Below are 17,662 nucleotides of genomic sequence, written 5' to 3'. Positions count from 1 at the left end.
GGCATGAGAGGGTGAAGAGGATTTTTCTGCATTGGTGTGAAAGCTAAGGAATATACCTTTGGGGGAGGGGGGTGCCCCCCTAAAATTTTCGTTGGAAATTTTCATTACTGATACTCGAATTTCCGACGCTCCTGAACGCAACTTCGTTGTCCGACTACACTTGAATGCACCAATGACATTAGTTTGATTTTTTGATTGTATTCTGTTTGGATTTGAAGAAGCTTTGAAGACGTTTCCTGATGCCAGAGGAGAAGACCAGCAGCTTTGTACCTTTGCGGTAAGAATACTGTGGCCGTTTCTCAATACGTAACTATCCGTACTTGCGTTCTCACGTACTCGTGAAACGTCATCATGGAGATTGCATCGGACCAGACTTGTGTGCATAGATATGAATCAGTAGATAGATATATATCTATGGCTGCAACTCCCAGTAAACAGGAGGATTTTATTAGGGAAGTCAGACACAGTCACACAGAGAAACATTAGACCTGAAAACGGAGCTCTGTGTCTTGAACAGAAAGAGCACGACCAAGCAGCCTTGAGATCGTAGGCAGCGTCTCCCTCAGGTGGGTGTCAACAGTGTTCACAGTCAAGTCTGTGGTAATGAAAAAAAAACTGAAAAAAAATCTAGATTATAAATCAACATGTAACCAAAGCACTCTGTGTACAACACCATAGTCTAGGATGTAGTTAAGAAAATGTCAAAGTATAGTATATTTTTCAAGAATAACATAGTATGGCCTGTAGTTCATAGTTTTGCGTGTCAGCAAAAAAAGCACAAAATGATAAGATGTTGCCTAAAATGGTCATGTATGATATGTGGTTCAAAAATGTCATAGTGCAGTATATTGTCAAAATAGTATGTCATTCAAGAAAACATCAGAGTATAAGATGTCATCTAAAAATGCCATAGAATAATAGTTCATTGCACAAGTAAAAGTTTTGTAATTTTTAAAAAATGTTCAAATTCTTATATGTTGCTAAAAAACAACATTAAAAAAAAAGCTCTATTAATATGTCAATTAAAAAACCTATAGTATAGCAGGTTGTTCTAAAAATATCAGAGTTTAGCCTTTGGTCCACAAAACGTTGTTCTGTCCCAGCTGCCTGAAGTACCGTAGGTGAGGAGCAACACAGACAGTCCAAACGCTGGTTTCCAGAGGGTTAGACGAGTTTTTATTTGAAAGAGTAAGTTTACAACAACACAACATGTGAGGGGATTAAAAGCAAATGGGTGTCAGGAAAATAAAAATAAATAAACAGAACTAAAAGTGAACTTCACGTTGACATTGATGGACATTCCAACTAAGAACCAAGTAAAAGATAATCAATATGAAAAAAAAACTCTTCCTGTTCACCTCTTAAAACCCTAAAACACACCGCAGTAGCACCCTAAACTAAAACTACCAATGGGTTCACTGTTTTCCTTTCTGAACAATTCAAAGGTCCCTCTCTATCTCCCCACGCATCCACCAACCACTGGAACACATCTACAAAGTTCTGCTGAAGCTCAGCTTCCCCTCAGAAGAAGTGTCGCCAGATGAAGGAGCCTTTTGAGAGGCAGCTGGCATCGTGATTGGACTGTACTTTGGTCTGTTCCAATCCAGCTTCAGCTCCAGAGACGGCAGGCGGGACGAGTCAACGGACGCCGGGTGGACGAAGGCATGCAGCTGAGTACAATCCAGAAAACAACAGAGGAGGAGTGCAGCGGCCCAGGACCAGAACAAACAGAGTAGCATAGTACGTCTCTAGAAAACATCATAGTATAGCCTTTGGTATGAAAAAACGTTATCATATACATCGTATATTGTACAAATAACAAGTCAAACAAAGAGACATACATTGCAGAATTGTAGTAATTGTGAGCTGACTGATTTACTGTCTATCAGTATTTTATTTTTTACTGATTTCTGGTAAAAAATACATTGAAAATGGAGCTACTTTGGCTCTGAACCTTTATCTAGCTGTAGTCGCTCTGTCTTCTGGAGTGACTTAACTGGTTATACGTCACGAGTAAAACCCCTTTAACTTAACATCTGTAAACAAAACAAAAACGTATCAACAAAGTTTCCTGTTAGAGTTTGTGTTCTTCTAAGTTTAACTCCAAGATTTTAAATACTTTCATTTACTGCAAATGAATATCTTCTCCAAATGTCTCACTAGTAATCATCATCAGCCTTAAAAACCCACAAAACACCCCTCTATTCAGTGCAGTCCAGCTCCCCCTTCTATAAATCTGCTTGGAATCTTCCACTTCCTGTTTGTCAAGGTGGCCTTCTAACTGGACAGTGTTTTGTTGAAGCTCATGCAATAAACATTTTGGGTAACTGCACTTTAATATGGATGGATGACACTGAATTAGAGTCTGTTTTAACCCGATAAACTTCAGTGTACCGCCGGCGGTACACTTACTAATTTGCATAGGAATTTAAAGAATGTCCGAAGGCTGCAAACGCAATTATATAAACACTATACACCCATAGAAAGCTTAGATTCTCATGAATCCGCCGGTATAAACCACTTTCAGATGTGATTACCACAGCAGGTAATATAAACACATTTGTCCGACAAACAACGAATATCCATCCATCCGTTCTCTGTACACGGCTGTACACAGCGCGACTCACATTTCCGGGTTCATTATTACACACAGATGAAAATATTCCACAAAAAACGGCCATAATCCAACCTTGGACATCCAGACGAAAGAAGCCAGTAAACTATTTTGTCCAAAACATGTCTTGAAGTTGGTATATAATCCGCGAATAGGTCGTTTTCAAGGAAATGCACCTCGCGATGCGCGTCCAACGTACCCTGTATTTCTCGTCATATTTTTTATTTACAAATAGAATATTAGTGATTTTTTGGACTGAAAATGGCTGGAATTGACTGCAGCTTAAAGGGTTTAATTGTTGTTTTTTAAAATGTTTTATCGTCTTGTTTGAAAAACTTCCTTTTCTTTCCCAAAGTTAAATTTTTAGATTAAATCTTTGCTATGAGTTTTCTTTTTAAATGCTTTATGACCTTGTAATATTTAATTTTCTTTTAAAATGCTTATTTGTACTTTGTTTAATTCCCATTTTAAGTTTTATTGTCTTTTAGATTTAATTTCTAATTAAACATTTAATTTTTTAATTCAATATTTTGTTTTTTTTAATGTTTAATAATCTAATTAAATGTTTTGTATTTTTTTGAATGTTTATTCTTCCTGTTTAATTGTATTTTTTAAATGTTTAACTACATAAAATATTTCTTCTTTAACATTTAATATTTTTGTTGAAAAATGTTGATTAATTTCATAATTAAATGTTTTGTATCTGTTTAATTATCTAATTAAACATTTTGTCTATTTAATATAATTTAATTGTATTTAATGTTTAATTTTCTTTTTAAAAGTTTTATTGCATTAAGTGTTTTTTTCCTTTGCTTTAATAATGCAGTTTATTTCTTTAATCTTTTTTTTCTGTCAAGATTTTAACCTCAACCTTAAACATGAAACAAACCCTTAAATCACAATGAAAATACTTCTGTCACAATCATGAGTTAGTCAATTATTCAGTTTATCAAAACATCTTTATTTGTTTAGCACCTTCCACACAGATGACAAAACTAAACAAGCAAAGAGAAAAAACTATGCTAAAACTATGATTTAAACTCATATATATATATATATATATATATATATATAAATAAATAAATAAAGACAACATAATATAGTATGTTGTGTCCAGGGGATGGAGGGAGTTTATTGAAGTCTTCTTGGGCTCACACGGTAAACTATTTAAAATAGAAGCTTGATATTCAGTCTACGGAAACTGCAGAGCAACAGAAGAACCAACGATATCTCCTATTTTCTCCTTAAATGAGCAGACTCTTCTTGTGCTTTCAGAACAAAGAACTACAGACTCTTCACAACCTGCTCAAACTCTTGGTACAGGACCTCACCACACGGGTCACGAAGGTTTCTGTCTCATTTCCACTCTGAAGCTCACCTTCTCCTGCTCAAACTGCTGACAAATGTTTCTTCTGCTCTAAAGTTTGGTCTCCAGATCTTCCTAAAAACTCTCAAAGTATGTTCAGCTGCAAGTTGCTTTATAGAACTGTGACAGAAAACCTCACTAAACCACATGGAGGGCCCTCAAGATAGTCGTTCAGACGAAATCGTACAAAAACCAAACTAGCACAACCCAAACGCTAAAGTCTCCTGCAGCCTACCAGAGAACCTTTTTAAACAGAGAATCGGGACAGGAATTCTTACCTTCTGGACAACCAACATTGGTTCACAAACAAGAATACAGAATGTGTCTGACCAAAAACTTCTAAAGACTCACTACAGCCAAGATAAAGACACAACTCAGCTGCACCAAACCCACTAATCACTGCACACATTAGCACCATGTGCTAACCGTGGCTAAAGAACCACATTTACCAAGACAACTGTCCAGTACAAAGCCCTAAAACACATCAAGAAACACATTAAAGATGATTTTACTGCTGGAAGCTGCAAGCCAACACCTAAAGAACAAACTAAAGCAACGGAGCCAAACCCAGTTCAGTGAAGAGAAGCAGAGGAAATGTTTGACTGCAGACATAAAGCAGGAAGACACTGAGCTGCTCAGGTGTTCCTGATAACACCAAGCAGCCACCTGGACAGCCAGCAGGAACACAGCTTACTGGAAGTCCAGAGGGCTGGGTTAGTGAAGTAAATTTAGTTTAAAGTTGAAGCAGAAAGTTAACAAAGAAAGTTGAAAACCACCTTCTGATACCTGAAATCTCTGAGTTTTCACACATAGAATGCCTGAACATGTCAAACTGGTGCCATAGTAGAACCATCATTGTAAAAACGTCATAGTATGGTGTGATGCTCAAAAAACATTACTACTAGCTGTCTAGGGTCAATGAGGAGCGACACAAAAACAGGACAAACGCTGGTTTCCAGAGGGTTAGGCAGCTATTTATTTGAAAGAGTAAGCTTACAGCGACACATGTGAGCAGAAAAATCACAAAGTCTGTGTTTAGTTCGTTCAAATCTGTCTTTTTTGTCAAAAGTTTTTGAGAAAGTGGTTTCAACTCAGCTATTGAAATATTTGTCATTAAATAATCTTTTTGAGCCTCTTCAGTCAGCTTTTAGGGCAAATCATTCCACAGAAACAGCGCTGACTAAAGTGGTGAATGATTTCCTTCTAGCTGCTGACTCAAAGGCGTCATCTGTTCTGTTGTTGTTGGATCTCAGCTCAGCTTTTGATACGGTGGATCACGGCATCTTACTGGACAGACTGGAGAATTATTTTGACAACTCAGGCCAGGTGCTGAAATGGCTGAGGTCTTACCAAAGACTGTATATAAAGATGGACGTAGCATCTGGCTCCAAAATTGAAGCCCACCCGGAAGTGTCAAAAACTTGCAATATCACGCCGTCCGCTAGGGTTGGCTCCAAAAAACTTTTGCTCCATAGACCCCAATTCATTTTTGGAAAAAATAAAATTTGATAGACTGATTTTCTACAGCTCAGGATTTTTTTCCCTTTAGTTTTCATGGTCAAAATGAGAGATCAGGTGGCCGATCTTAAAATAATTTGTGATTTCTATACAGAACACTATGATGTTTGCTGAGCTGTGCACTATTAAATGACTGAAGAATATGGAATATTGCTACGGTTTATTATTGTTCTCAGGTTTATTGTTAAATGTATTGAGTGTTGCTTCTTGTATTTTATTGTATTTGATTTAAGAATATTCAGTATTGTTACTGTTTATTATTGCTCTCAGGTTTACTAGTGCTACTTACTGTATTCTGTTGTATTTTAAAATTTACATTACTGCACAGAACATTTAAGATTATTTTACCACAGATCAAGGGTACAGATTGTTGTTGTTCTCTGTGTATTGGTAGTACTCATTTTGATTTAGACTGATTAGCATACAGAACCCTATGATGTTTCTGGTTTACAGTTGAGAACTAGTTGCTAAAAGTAGAGAATATTATTTCTTATTTTAGGTGTGATAATTGTCAGTAAACATTCTAAGAAGTGGAAATTGATAGGGTTGTATATAATGCTTTTCTTGCACAATATTTGTCACTTAATTGCCCTGAGGATTCTGACGCTGAGCTTACTAGTTTTACATAACAGGCAGATGCTGCAGCTAATGATGCTGTAATTCACATAAACAAGGAAACAAGTCCATCATAATTTGAATGTTAACAGTTCAAAATGAAAAGGTCATATACAGCTTTCCCAATGGGTTAAAGAGCCAAAAAAAAAATACATGAAAAATACTTTGTAAAAGCGAGAGGTTGGCAGCAGCTTTCATTTTTTCTTACAACTTTTTGGTGGCCCCCTCAAAATATCTGTTGTACCCCCCTGTGCCCCCCACTAAAATTAATCTGGATCCGCCCCTGCTAACAACAGGTAAACAATGCTAAAGAAATTAACTGAGGGTAGTGTACTTTAATGCAGATGTCTGAATTTACTACATACTACTCTTTTCTCATATGTCTCTGCTGCCCTCTTGTGTTTGACGAGAAATGTGTTCCCAGTTCTGTGAAAACTGCAAATTTTTGACCTTTTTAATGTCCAGCAAGAGAAGCATGACTAATCACAGAAGTGGCTTATGTTATGGACTATAAATCAGAAAAAAACATGGCTGTGACAACCTCTAATTCCTAATATCTGCTTTGAAACAAAAACTGTTCTCAACAAATTGACATCTGTGCGGCTTCAGGCTCTACGCACAACAACTTCTTTGACTTGTACCTTAAGGCGGACGTTGCTCATATCAACAAAGACTAAGTGGATCACTGTGGGCCACGAAAACAACATATGTGAGGTGTCAAATTCACAGCTGTGCTTTAACTGCTGGATGGCAGAATCTTTAAAATGCAGCATTCTCTGTTATGAAATACCAACATGTGCACGTGATTACTGAATCTAAAGCACTTTCAATATAACTGCTCATTAATTTACTTACAAATTTACTTCGCTACATTAATTTGACATATGTAGCACTAGTGATATATTAGCATAACACTAGTTCCTCTGCTCATTAGAATTTTAGACACAAAACCCTTGACCATATTTTAAAATAGAACACATTATTACAGATTAAACTACACAGCAGAGTATAGAACTCTTATTGATATTTCTGAATACAGGTATTGTAATGGATCATTTTTTCATAAAATTGGAAAGGGACATAAAATATTCTTAGAATTTAATGTTAAGAAGTCAACAACATCTATATTCGGTGCATAAATAAAGATAAGTTAGTACTGTGGCTGCTCTTCCTAGAAGTGGGCGCTCAGCTAAAATGACTTCGACACCAAATGTTCAGTGAGTTGAGGGCTAAAGGCTACGTAGAATCATTGGAGCTGGTTCACACATCTGCCCATGAATCTACCACCAAGAATGTGATGTCCATGGCAGGACACCACGGAGGAAATGCGGCACTGCGTTTGTGTGCTTTCAGTTATAGCACTTTGTGTTTATCTATACATTTGACTAAGATGAAGATCAGGTAACATTTTATCTCCAAATAATGCTGAAAACTGATTATTTCCAACAGGTATGAATACGTTTTAATGCACTATATGAACTAAATTTCAAAGGTTTGAGCGGGAAAAGATAATCACATAGTTATAAGTTGCTTGAATCTATTTAATTACATCTGTCTTCATTTTAGTTATACTGTCTTTAAAATGTCCGTCTCTCCAAATTACTCCCTGGTTTACTTGCAGATGAAGCTATCCACTCTGTGCTTCTAGATCACAGTATATTTCTTCCCACAGTATCCTGGAATAAAACACAGGAAAGGACATGTAAGTAAGAAAGAAAGAAAGAAAGACTGGTCTAACAGTCAAGTATCACATGCACCACACCACATACCGTCTTATGGCCTTGCTTGCTTTTTCTCGGTTCAGCACCACGTTGATCTTGTTTTCCAGATCCTTAAAGTGAAACAAGAAATTTAAAAAATATGTATATAACTATCTATCTCACTATCACCCAGCAACACAAGCCTTTGAAAACTGCAATATCTGTCATACAAAAAAATGTGAAAATGTCAAACTCTCTTGCCTTGCTAACGGTCCTTAAACGGTCATTTGAGGCGATCAGTTTCAGTATCTCAGCCTGAAAGCAACAAATACTACATAAATGAAAACACTAAACTGTATTCACATGCACTTGAAGCATTCACCTTGCACATTTCCTGCTTTTATTTTATATCTAGGGCAGAGAAAAGCTAAAATTAATGCCCATAGTGATGTAAAAGTCAAAGTGTGCTCTTCATACACTTGGAGGGCTGAGTGGCAATTTCACCCTAAGATGTTGAACCTTCCACCACCTTCTGATCTCTGATGTATCCTTCAGTGACAGCGGTTGTAGCAGTGGGCACCAGCTTCTCCTTAATCTCCTCTTCCAACTGTTGGCTCTCCTCCCACGTGTTCAACACTTGAAGCCTCCTGGACAGAACGCTGTCGGTGCAGACGATGCCAAGTCCGCTGTCCTGCTCCCCTGACAGAGATGTATCTGTCCAAGCGTAACAAAGTCAAGCATTACTGCAATGTGGAGTGAATAGCTATGGATCTGTACTTGATCTGTACACACTCCTGCAGGCATTCTACAGCCACAGCTGACAGGACAACACACTCTTTATGTATCTTGGCATGATGAAGCGATTATTTGTTCAGTCTGTTCACGTAAGAGACGATATTTAAAAAGTCAGCATGTGCGCTCACCAGGCAGGATGATATACAGCCAGGGCTCAGATGTGGTTTGCTAGTGATTAAATATAGTCAGTCTCAAGACTTACTTTTCCCGTCACTGTGCTCGGGGCTTGTAGTACAATGAAGGCTCCGCAATTCATTTTGGACTCTGAGGTTAAAAAAGATCAACCGTGCCTAAATTTAGGAGGATGTTGAAGCCACAAACATGAAAACATAAATAAGCGCTTTGTTTTAGGCGGATCCTTGCAGTACCGTTTATTCTCGTCTTGAGCTCTTCTGGCCTCCTCCTCCAGCCTGCAGACCTCGTTTTCAGCTTCATTGAACTCCATTTTACTTAATTTGCCCTTCCCAAGATCTTTGAGTGAAGTATTCAGCAACTACAGCAACAAAGCAAAACATTATTTGCCACAAATGTAAAACATTCAGAAATGGTTGCTCTGTGACTATTGGTGAACTAACTGAGGTTTCATCCTTTTAAATATCTTGAATGGGCATTTCTCTAAACTCTGTAAACACATTCTGTTTCGAGTCTGGTCAGAAATACAGGTAGTTTTAATCTTTCCATTCAAAATATATCCTAATGATGTTCTTAATACTTATGTGTTACCTTTGAGACCCTAAACTGTGGCTGAATAGTGCAACTTTGTTACAGTACGACAACGTATGAAAAAATCTAGGAATATGACCGCAACTTTTGGTCTTTGAGAAGATGCTATTTGCTGGCTTTCATTCAGACTCTGAACGTACTAAAAACTTGACACACAAAAAGGACTCTGTAGTAGGGAACAAGGCCTGAGAGTCACATCCATGTTTCAGGACTTCTTCTAGCTAATATTAGCATCTGTTCTGAAGGCATTAGAGGCAGTTTACTTTACCATATTGTCTGGAGATGAATGGAAAGCCATCAAGTGGTTGACATACAAATCATACTCCGTCTGAAAGAGAAAAAACACATTATTTCACTCTTTTCATTTATGCAAAAAAAAAAAGGAAAAAAGACAGAAATTGCAGAGTAATCATGCACCTCAGCTTACTGCTCATTACAAAAACGTCTTATAATAGACAAATACAACAAGCATTGCAGTCATGGTGGAACCTGGAGACATCAATCAGAAACCTGACTTCCAAGTGCAGATCTTTTCTATAAAATATCCAGATATGTTTCTAAAAACTGGTAATAGTGTTAAATTACACATGAATAGTATGTGTCCTGATGCCAATTTTAGTTTTGCTCCTGTGCAAAATGTACAAATGCAAATTGTCCAATGCAAAATTACAAACATCTAAAACAGCTTTACTGACAATGTGAGCATGCAATTAAATGTAGAAGAGAACCTGCATGGTCCTGAGACATTTCTCATGAATGAGCAGTAATGGAACCATTGCCCTCTGATGACCTGCTCCCTGACGCACCACGACCAGGTTCCGGTGGTTGCTCTACTTGCGCTCGCTCCACCAGGGACTCACTCTCTCTTGGCACTAATACATCTGACGGCACATGCTAAAAATGTGCTAGTGGGTACAGAGGAAATGGAAAAACCTTAATTTCCCTCAGGATGCGTCCAAATACTGGCGAGCCTTCACATACATCATCAAAGACGTCACTGAATACCGCAAGGCGCTCTCTGCTGGGCCTGCTCTGCGCTGACAACTTACTCAACTCCTGTACATGACGAGAACACACACACAGAACATTAGCAAGTTAAAATGGGTGTTAGAGTGTGTGCATTATTCGTGCAGTCTTCAGGAGCATTGAGGTGGCATTTGAAAAATCTATATTAGGATGTCTGTAAAACTACAATTGCAAGGCTAGTTTGTTTCAGCACAGTTGGTTTGACCATTCTCACCTTTTGCAGTTTCCTCTCATGCTTTTCAGCAACATCTATTCCAGGCCAGAGATCCGGCTTGGCTAAGACTTGCTTTTGTTGTTTCATCTCTAGCTGGTCTTTGTTATTCAGGCCTTCTTTGTCAGAATGGCTCAAGCAAAAGTGATGATTTCGCTCAGGATCAGATTCAGAGCTGGACTTTTTCTGAGAACAGGCTCTCAGCTGGACCGGGGAAGGATAAAGTATCTCAGGTACTTTTATATCTTCTTTTCTGTCGGCATGTGACGAACATTCAGCAGCCTGATATTGTCTAGATCTCAATGACCCAGATTCTACTGCTGTGACCTCTGACAGAGGCTGTTTCTTTTCTCTCTTCTTTACACCAGGTAACATCTTTATCAGTTCCTGCTGGAGGGCCAGGGGAGTTTCTTCTATGCTCCTCCAGAAAAACTGCTTCGTTTCCCTGTGAGGCTGATCGAGGCTGCGAGGCCCCAGATGGCCCGAGGAGTAGCACAGGATATCATCCTTCTGCCCAGCTTCAGCAGCCAGCAGCAGACTGTGGATGTCGCTCCCATAGTTCTGAGAGTTTGGCTTACAGCTGTTGGACATGTCTGCAAAAACATGCTTAATGTACTGAGCTTAAATCCAGTAAAACACATTTTCCTACATTAAAACAAATTTACATTTTCACACTGCAACATTAATCCAAGGAGTTTCAGTATAACAACAGTAAATTTTAAAAAAGCATGAACTCAGCTTGTATGAACAAGAATGTCCTGTTAACCAAACAGAAACTATTTTAACAGCAATCTCAGGCATTTAGCAGAGAGCCAGTTGGAAGTATTTTGCTTTAACATTCAATTATGTTGAAGCTTGAGAACAAAGCAGACACACAGGAAGACTAAAAAATAACCTTACTTGTTTCCTAATTGTAGTTTTTTACGGAATCACGACAAAAACTAACTTTTTCTTGGCCGCTGCTCGGAGCTTCACTCGGTTGGCATGGAGACTAAAACGGGGAGGGGTTACGTTGCGTTCAGGGTCTCCTTAATAATCGGATGCGGGACTTTCAAGGGTCAGACTTGAAACAGACAAATAGGTAAAGTTCAGGTACAGTTAAGACAGTACTTTACAACGAAAACATATACATTTGTTATATTGAAAACAGCAGGTAAGTTCATGTTTATAGAAACTTGAAGCATTAAAATTACAAGCAATATAACAGAACCTACCCAAAATCTACGAAGTTCAGAATTGTTGAAAACTGGAAAACACACCAAAACAACAGGACAAGACAAGACAGAACAAAACAAATGAGCAGACAAACAAACATAACGAAACAAAAGAAGGTCCTAGATTTATATGCCAATTAGATCCTTGCAACACACTCCTTAATATATATATATATATATATATATATATATATATATTTGTGTGTGTGTGTGTGTGTGTGTGTGTGTGTGTGTGTGTGTGTGTGTGTTTCTATTTGTCTCAAATAATAAAAGTCAACACAAAGACACAAAAGAAGCTGAGATTGGTAAACAAAAAACACTGTTGATATGTGTTTTTTCCCATATGTATGAATAGGTATGTCCATATAAATGTCATGTTCTGTTTAATGTTTTAATTATGTAGCTCATCTTGGATGGAGTCACATATTGCGTGGCTAGGTATGCTGGATGTCGTTCTGTTGTTTGTGGATTTACAGGTGAAATTCCTCTCCTATATTATTGTATTTATCACATTTTAAGATGTCTCTACAATCTCTCTCTTTTGTCAGCAGTCACTGCTTCTCGTGCCATCTTTTATCTGTGATCTCAGTCTGTCCCTACTTTGCATTTCTGATGGTAAAGAGATATTCTGATAATTTATATTCATGATTTAGTGCCACGGTTTGATCCCTGAACTATTCCAGATAAGCATTTTTTTTTGTTAATGTAATAATCTGGTTGACTCTGATTAGTGATTGGAGAGCACAGCTGGTCTGAGGATGATGAATGTTTTATTGATTATTTTATTTTATTATCTGATCAGTAAATCTCAGGACCGGCTGGCTGAGTGGACTTTTTTGGAGGTTCAGCTCCAGGATTTGTGGTGCTTGAAATGTGAGTGTGTCTTAGGTCTGATTTACAATGTAACCAAAATGTAAGCATTCGCACTGCATGCGTAGTTTTTCTTTTGAATATGGATCTTAGGAATTGTGCCCGTAATCCTCTTTTCTTTCTCTCTCTTCTGTTGTGATGCAGTTCAATCTGACATTCAGTCTGTGTGTTGTGTGTTAAAAAGCTCTTCCAAAAGCCACCAACAGACGGTCAATACCAAAACATGTGCACATGATTTGCAGGAGGAAAACAGTCTTTAGTGTAAGTTAATTTTGGAATCCAAATTGAACTCAAACAGTGAGCCTAATACCCTCAGCTGATGATAATTTTTCAGTTTTCATGTTTTCCTGTAATGAAACATGAAACAAAGAAACAAACACCAGAAAAGGGACACATTTGAGTTACCCCTGGGACAGAGAGTGTACTGCGATAGCAAGTAGGGAGGCAGCTGACCATGTGTAAAGTGAACATCAGCGTTTGATTTACAGCAAAGCAGCTTGAAAATTCAATAAGTAAAAGCAAGGACTACTTTAAACCCAAAATCCCAGCTCACTGGAGCTTATCCTTTATATTTTGCTGCCTTATCCAACCGCCATCTGACAAGCTTTTGCGTTTTGAATTTAGCCACGAAGAGGAGAAATGCTACGCAACCTGGTTAAAACTGCAAATAAGAGATGTGCAGACTATAATTTCACTAACATGTAAACAAAGAAAGCACTTCAGCATGTCGCGTTTTTCAATATTTTCTTATTTTGCGACACTCATGTTTTTTTGCAGGCTGTCACAAATCCTACACAGACTACAACCAAACTTCTGGATACTGCAAAACCTTTATGAATACTTCCATCAAACTACCATTTTAATCTGGATATTTGCAATAATTGGGTCAATGTGTGCAAGTAAACACAGAATCTTGAGGGTAGCCTGAAGTGCAAAAGGGAGAGAGGAGGAAAAGGAGAGTGAAACTGGGCCTCAGGGCTTCAATGACCAGAATAGGAAAGCACCCAGATGGCAAATCTGAACATGAGCAGAGAGAGTAACATGTTATGCTTCACTGAAACTAGTAGTGTCATACAGTGGAGTCTGCATTCATTTACATTCTTGTGCCCATTTAAATAAAAGAATGCAAAGAAAGATGCGTGACCGCTCTCAGGAGTCCACTTCCAACTGACGATGTTGCTGATGATAGCGATTATACAATGCCAGTCTACTGACAGGTTTTAACATTGCACAGAACAGAATAAATGTTTTACATTAGGCAGTGTTTTTGTAGTTTTTTAAAATTTAAATGATCACTCTTGTAATTTTAATGCAAGAAGATTAAATGATGTGAGCATTTTTTTAATGAGATGTTATCTGGGAATGTTTGAGGACTCTGGTATGTCATCTTTCACCCTTTTCACTCCATCTGGATAAGTTTAAAATTGCCCTCTAACCCCAGCGTCAGAATAGTTTTGACTGCCTGAGCAATAAGAGCTGAGGTAGATTTTTTTTTTAAATTATTATTTTACAGGATTATTTAGACCCTGTGCTGCAAACCCTTTCACTACAATTCATAATATATATTCAAAGACGATAACAGATGTTTATATACTACCAGAAGTCCAAGAGAGGTTTCATGAAGACACCTTCCAGATCCATACAAGCCACGAAAACAAACATGTGAAACTCCGACACTATCCGCAGTTATGCAGACGCTTTTTTCATGTTCTTTCATTTCTCTGGGTGTCTGAGAAGACATGAAGAATGCCATTACATGTCATGCAGAATTCAGTAGAGTGGAAGTATAAATGGTGACTGTACAATAAACAGAGTTTTATAGTGACAGGTGACAAATTAAAGGAAAAACCTGAACCCTCGACCCGACTGTGAGAGAATACAGAGGTTCTGTTATGCTGTGGGTCGCATTTGATCGCACGGTTTGGGTCCACTTGTCCCCTTAAAAAGAATGCTGAGGTGCACTGAAGATGTTCTGACATTATGTGGGGGTCCAATATTCTACTAAGACATCTGATATAGTTTTTTTTTTTGCTTCATTTTGTCACCTATCTAAAGTTTGTCCAAGAAGTCAAGGGAAGATGTTCTCACCACTGCTAGTAATTTACCAGCCGCAAAGTCTGTGACCAATTTTACTCAGAATTTCAAGAAAATGTGTCAGACAACTGTTGAAGAGTCTAAAATTGGATCCATTTACCTTAAGTGGAAAAACATGCTGGCCATTTAAGAATGATGCATTGTCACCCAACACTCAGCAGCTACGTCATTAAAATGGCATCCATTAACAGCAACATAAAGAATGATGTGGCACAGAGATTTATTTTTCAGGTATTTAATAAAAGTCATTTGGGCTACTGCTCTTACATTTACAGTTGAGACATTCCTCAGTTATTCTGGGTAACAGTAACATGTCTAGACCGTTTAATTTATCTTAATGTTTACTTTGTACAAAACAAAAAGGCCAACATTATTTTTCTTTGTATAAAAAATATAAGTTAATTTAAATTTAACTCTAATTAAGAAAATAACAATAGTAATAATAGCAATAATAATAATAATAATAATAATAATGATAAAGATCATAAGCTAAACATAGTGCAGACAATGGGATATAATTGGTGCTGAAAAGTAGAGGGACAGTGCAGTGACTTTACCATGTTGTCAGGTGGAGTTGGAGTGGGGAAAGAGACAGTCAAAAGCTTTCACACACACACACACACACACACACACACACACACACACACACACACACACACACACACACACACACACACACACACACACACACACACACACACACACGCACACATAGTGTACACACCCAGTCAGAAAGTGCACGACTGCCATTCAGTTTAGCACCATCAGAGCATACATCTCAGTCTGTACAAACTAATTCCTAGATTGTACACAGTATACACCTATTACCATATATGCAAAATTATATAGGAACTTCAGTGTAGGTGCATGCTAATTGTTGCTCTTGGTTGAAGCTTACTGGAAGCAATTCTGAAAAGTAAGACAGAGCACATCGTGGAAACTGATGGCACACTAACCCACATGCCACCACCGAGAATCTGCAACCAACAAAAACATTCATCAAAATGTACATTCACAACACTGGGGGGGGGGGGGGGGGGGGGGGGGGGGGGGGGCACAGTACCAGTCGCACAACAAATTATCTGAGCGGCAATGTCAGTCTTGGAGGGACATTGTCCACTGGAATGACAGTTTCAGACAAAATAATTTGCCTTTTGGAAGACCTTGGAAACTCATTTGAAAGAGTCCAAATGTACCCCCTAGCATGACGTTGGAGAATGAGCGTAAAGGACGGTGTTTCATTCCTTTGACGGGTCATGGATGTGAGGGGAAACTTCAGTCACACACCGGCCAAAAGTCAAACATTCTTGAGTTGCAATCTGCAATCTGCAATCCCAGAGATAGACATATTTTTTACTTTAGCTTAACACGTTGGACATTTTTGGAAAAATAAGAAGCAAAGTGTTGTTTGTTGTTGACTTCAGTGTCATAAATTTTTCACACTACCGCTTTAATCCTGCAAGAACACCCGCCTTTTTCAAAAAAAGTTGTCACACCCATATAGGCTATCATCTATCGCGATACTTAATGTAATTTGGTGTGCAAAATAACTCATAATGTGAGAGTGGTGTGGAAATTAAGCAGTATGCAGTCTTGGCTTACAAAGAATGACTGATGTGTCTTGTTCTTGTTTTTCCTGACCCCTGCATTAGGATCACTACCTAGAATCGGATCTGTTCATCAGAAAGATGTGGATGCACTATGCAGCAGGTTCCTACATGCTGGGGGGTGATGGGCTGTGGGCTCAACTTCAGGCAGAAACATTGTGACTGTATTCACAAGTGTCGACTTTATCTAACTCACAGTTCATCCACGTTTGTAGAATATGCTGCGGGGGATTTCTGCAATCTCCACATAGAATAGGCTGTATGTCTGTATTCAAGTACTGCAAAGGATTTTTGCTCAAAAAGTAAATAAAAAACATTCTAAAGTCCACCTTCTCAATAAGGTGGCACTACACCATACATCTGCTCTACACATTCCTTCTGTCTCTGGGAATACCTTGCTGAAGTAGTGCGCGTACAATAAACCTACCACAGAAGGCAAACAGTACCATTTCAAAATAAAAACAAAGAAAAAAGCCTGAACTGAAAAGAAGGTTTCACATATCTTAGCTTGTGAAAGGTTCAGAGTAAGGCCTCTGCAAATACAAGACCATAATGGAATCAGCTCAAATAAAGAAAAATCGTAAAACATTTTAAAAAAGCCAAAATAAAACAACCAAAACGGCACAAGTTCATTCTACCAAATTAATTCCCAAGCTGACTGGACGCAGGGTGATGGGTTGAAGTCCATCCCCACGACTGCCTGTCAGTCTCTGGGATCGGTGAAACCATCAGTGTTGACACCTCCGTCACCCAATGAGGTAACTGTGTGTTTACAAAGTCAAGTCGTCTTTTAGCTAATCCGTCTCCTGCTGACACAGGCTGTGGGTTCCTTCCCCTGTCGAATTTCCAGGTCCATGGCAGGATTCAGGTTGCATTCCTTTGGCGGGTCAGCAACTCCTTTGGTAGTCAGTTGTCCACCTTGACAGGGCCTGAATCACAAGGCCGGCTGGGCACAACGTCCTCCACCTCTCCCCGCGCTATTTTCTCCCACTGGCCCAGGTTCTCCCTGCAAACACAAGGATCAAGTTCAAACTAACAATTCTTAATTTATTACTGCAAAAACAGGGTTTACAAATAAGAAATAGGAGTATAAAACAATGCTGACAGGAATTAGAAACACTGTAACTTCACTAATGGGACATTTATTTCCACAAAAAAACACCATGCGAACAAAATGATCAGGTAATTTTACATTATTTATGATGTTATAATTTGATTAAGCCATAATCAGATGCAAGCTTGTTGCATTTCTAACTGCTGCTTATTTAAATACAACAGCTACAGTGAGCACACAACTTTATAGCACTGT

At 38.3% G+C, this 17,662-nt stretch overlaps 2 protein-coding genes across 8 annotated transcripts in view; both read right to left on the bottom strand.

Annotated features, from left to right (window-relative positions):
- Positions 1-4,932: 4,932 nt before the first annotated feature.
- On the bottom strand, positions 4,933-11,701 carry LOC110949978 (uncharacterized protein C6orf118). The gene is made up of 10 exons (XM_051960317.1): positions 11,469-11,701; positions 10,572-11,161; positions 10,265-10,387; positions 9,600-9,659; positions 8,977-9,101; positions 8,811-8,872; positions 8,343-8,527; positions 8,075-8,128; positions 7,883-7,944; positions 4,933-7,789 (listed from the first exon to the last, which is right to left on the bottom strand). Exons 2-10 carry the CDS (start codon positions 11,157-11,159, stop codon positions 7,741-7,743), a joined length of 1,308 nt encoding a protein of 435 aa, XP_051816277.1. The 5' UTR covers positions 11,160-11,161; positions 11,469-11,701; the 3' UTR covers positions 4,933-7,740.
- A 3,264-nt stretch (positions 11,702-14,965) lies between these two features.
- pde10a (phosphodiesterase 10A) overlaps positions 14,966-17,662 on the bottom strand; it is a 63,845-nt gene continuing 61,148 nt past the window's right edge. For all 7 annotated transcript variants that reach the window (XM_051959810.1, XM_051959811.1, XM_022192345.2 and 4 more), the window contains one exon: positions 14,966-17,359. In XM_051959810.1, the coding sequence (XP_051815770.1) occupies positions 17,260-17,359 (100 nt within the window). In that variant the 3' untranslated portion in view covers positions 14,966-17,259. The remainder of the gene's footprint in view (positions 17,360-17,662) is intronic.

The sequence above is a fragment of the Acanthochromis polyacanthus genome, chromosome 15 (assembly GCF_021347895.1).
Source record: "Acanthochromis polyacanthus isolate Apoly-LR-REF ecotype Palm Island chromosome 15, KAUST_Apoly_ChrSc, whole genome shotgun sequence".
Classification (NCBI taxonomy): Eukaryota; Metazoa; Chordata; class Actinopteri; family Pomacentridae; genus Acanthochromis; species Acanthochromis polyacanthus.
The sequence above is the reverse complement of the archived record's forward strand: the minus strand, read 5'-3'. Positions and strand labels throughout refer to the sequence as shown.